Raw genomic sequence first — 3838 nt, forward strand, 5'->3', positions numbered from 1 at the left:
CTATTTATAATTAGTAAGCATAATTACTGATATTAATTTATCTTTTTGTGACAGAATTTATTAATATTTACCGATTGAACCTAACCTCGATTAAAAACTCATTCATATCACGAAAAGCTCGTACTCTCGAGAACCAATTGGATCAGAAAATTTAATTCAAAATTATTCGTATGAAGAAGATGCAAATTTAACAAAATTTAATCACTCCCTATAAAGAGCGAAAGCCTGTTTCCTAACCTAAAAACCTTCGTCCCAAGATCCATTATATATCCGAACTTTATTGGAAATTTATTCGCGAAGAAAGTACAAATTTTCCCTATTAACGAACCTTACAGAAGAGGAGGCGAGAAGGATACAAGGATGCAAGAAGAGCGAAAGCCTGTTTTCGCGACGCGAAACAAGATGGCGTCGAGCCGCATCCGTTCCTCCATTCTCCCAGCTTAATTCACCCTTGTCTCCCCTTGCTTTCCCCTCCCTCCTCTTCTTTTTTTTTTGGAATACGCCCATGGAATACGTAACGCCTGTGATATATGCACGGATAACGCATCTGGATCGTTCAAACGCACGAGTCGAACAACGGAAAGTCCACCACCCCTGGTCGACTATTAGCATATCAAACCTCTCGTTACACACTGGACCCTATTTTCGAGGAGACGATAATAAAGGAAGGAATCGATGGAAACTCGGTTAAAAGCGAGTTTTTAGGGCTGGTTGATTGGATAGTTTGGGAATAATGGGGTGTTGTGGAACACCGATTTGCGAAACTGGTCTTCTTGAAATGGAGCGGCGGTGTCGGAACGGTTTCGATGGTGTTTGCAAGGTGAGGATTGATTTAAGTAAGGGGAGGTTAGGTGGTGAGATAGGATCGAAGATGGTGGAAACGAGGTTTGAAGATTTATGGACACCTTGTTAGGATACTTGGCGTCTCTGGTTGGAGCTTCTAGGTTATTACCTCAAGGCGAGATTTTGGTATTGCAGTTTCGATTCTTCGGGTGATAAAATCTTGGATTATTGGTCGTTTAACTTGAAATCTCATTTTGAGGATGTTCTACAGAGTTGTTGGCTATTTCGTGAAATTTACTACTTTCTTTGGAATTTTTACTTTTACGCTAGAATATTGTATGATTGATGTTTACTTAATAGTATATACCGTTGTTAAATAATGGATAATAAAATAGATATATTGTGAGGAATAAATAGAAATTTTGTTTTAAAAAAATTAATTTACATCCAAATTTATTAACGAACGATAAAATTTTTATTATATAAGCTTTTTGATTTCTCTTTTCTTTTCTTTTTTTTCTTTTTTTTTTTTTTTTTTTTTTTTTTTTTTTTGCCGAATGAAAAATTTGTCAAAAAGTAAAGAATTGTAAAAATTGTCGAATCTATCAAGTGAATAACAGTGTTATTCAAAATCGGGAACACGTTTAAAAAGATTTACTCGTCGAAAGAATCAATTGAAGAAATCTTGTAATAAGAGGAAAGTTCCAACTTTCTTTCTCTCTTACTTTGTTGCTTTTTATAAAACTTGAAATTGTTACAAATAAAAATATCCATCTGCTGCAAAAAAATTCTCAATTGCAAATTAATATTAAGCAAATTCGGAATGCATGAATTAGACAAGCTGTGTGAAGTTTTGTTTACAGATAATTGAACATCTATTCTCGTTAAACAAGGTAATTTGATGCCAGATTCGCACCTTGTGTTGTAATTATCGTTCTAATTATCGAGTAATTATCCACGAAGCATGGCAACCAATCCGATTTTTGCAAATCGTTTTGACGGAAATAATTGTTCACAGACGTCGAGATTAATCATCAGGCCATCATCGTCTCGTGTACTATTTCCACGCTGTTAACTTACTAATCTTTGATCAAATTTAATTGTACGACATTCGATCTGATCAAGACTGCACGCCATGAAATTACATCGAATTTTATTTTATTTTATTTTTATTTTTTATTTTTTTTTTTTTCCTTTTGTCGAATCTGAGTACTCGAATAATTGTTAAAATGTTTGTCGAGGATGATGAAAATAAATTATAATTGTAATTACGATAATAAATTTTTGCTGTATCTGATTATATGCTTCTTCTAATCTTTCTATCTATATTTATACTGGGTTATAAATTTTACACCTGGATGGAAATTATTTAAATAATTGTCAGTAAAATTTCTATATTATTTTATCTTGGATTATATACAGAAAAATTTGAATAAAACTTTATGAAACAATTTATTAAAATTATTATTTTAACACGCCGCGAAAGAATATTACTATTTTGACTCTTCTTTCGTTCATTATACTATTATTCATGCAAATAATAATTAATCCTTTAAAAAATTTTTTTATAAAAATTTAAGATATTAATAGAAATAAATATAACTGATTAAATTTGCAAATTATCCAACAAGTATAATTAAATGATTTTTAAAAGAGATCATAAAATATCAAGAACGAAATCCAAATGATATTCAGATGACAAAACAGGTTATTTCAATTCCTCACAAATATCTCCAGCACAAATATCCCCTTTAAAAATTACATTAATTTTAAGATTTGACGAATTAACGAAAGATTGTAACAGAGTTGGAACTCGAGGGTTGGAAGGGGTTGATCCTATATCGAATAGATGGAGGATGTTACCTGCGTTTCCGTCAACGAGAGCGCCTGCGCCAGCTGCTTCCTCTCCGCGCCGACGACGTAGTGATTTTTCTCGAACGCGTGCTCCAGCTTCAGCAACTGACTGGGGCTGAAGGCCGTCCTTATTCTCTTCGGCTTCCTGAATGGCTGGAGGAGAAAGCCTGGTATGTCGGGACCTGGAACGCACAGAGGCAAGAAACACACATGAATTACTCAATGTCACTCCCCGACTACGAGATGAAATTATTCTTGTGATTTATGCCACCACGCGCGAACGAAATTGTCGAGTGGGATCGCACTCGTTTTAAATTTAAAGTGCTCATTTAGTTGATATTGATATCAATTTGATATCGCCAATAACCGTGAATTTATTTTTCCACCATTTATTTTATACATTGAAATTTGCATTGTATATAACTTTTTAGATATTCCAATCTTTTCTCTACGATTTTCGTGATTGTTGGGAGAGATAAAAACAACGAATAATATTCCATTTATCATCAACAAACTGAAATAAAATATTTCGATTCAAAATTCCACGATATTTAAGAAACTCTGTAAAATTCACATTCACGAAATTCAATATAAAAAATATTCTATCAACAGCGCCATCTCTAAATGTTCACGCCAAGTGTCAACAACATTCGATAAAAAAAAAGAAAAAAAAAAAAGGAAAAAACCACCCAGAAGCTAGGGGACTAAAAATTTACCAGGCAACATCTCGACAGCGCCATCTCGAAAACCCCATAACTCATTAGCGTTAGCGATTAATTTTTAAAGGAACGTCATCGCCGCGATGTTAAGCAGCACGCAAGCAACGATTTGCTCTGATGGGGAGAGGGCAACGCGGGGGATAAAAGGATAGTATGGAGAGAAAAGTAAGAGAAAGAAAGGAAGGAAGAAAGGGGGGAAAAAAGAGAAGGGAAAGAAAGTAAAGAGAAACGAAACGAACACGAACTGCACGAGCCGCTGGCTACCTAGAAGTCCGCTCCGGGTAATTGAGTATTCCACCTCGAAAGAGTCATGTCGATCGACCGATACCCACGTCTGCCGGAAGTCGGCCGGGATACTTTTGCCCGGAAACCTCGGGACGATAAATCGCTCGATTCTCTCTCTTTCTCTCTCTCGGGCTAGCGTTTATCCCTTCCGACCTCGATCGAATTCGATTTTATTCTTTTCCCTTCTTTTCCCCCCC

At 35.2% G+C, this 3838-nt stretch overlaps 1 protein-coding gene across 1 annotated transcript in view; it reads right to left on the minus strand.

Moving 5' to 3' along the window:
- LOC102670656 (homeotic protein empty spiracles-like) overlaps positions 1 to 3838 on the minus strand; it is a 60120-nt gene that overhangs the window by 20738 nt on the left and 35544 nt on the right. The window contains exon 2 of the mRNA XM_006609201.2: positions 2647 to 2819. Coding sequence (XP_006609264.1) covers positions 2647 to 2819 — 173 coding nt within the window. The remainder of the gene's footprint in view (positions 1 to 2646; positions 2820 to 3838) is intronic.

This window comes from Apis dorsata, unplaced genomic scaffold (genome assembly GCF_000469605.1).
Source record: "Apis dorsata unplaced genomic scaffold, Apis dorsata 1.3 scaffold_52, whole genome shotgun sequence".
Taxonomy (NCBI): domain Eukaryota; kingdom Metazoa; phylum Arthropoda; class Insecta; order Hymenoptera; family Apidae; genus Apis; species Apis dorsata.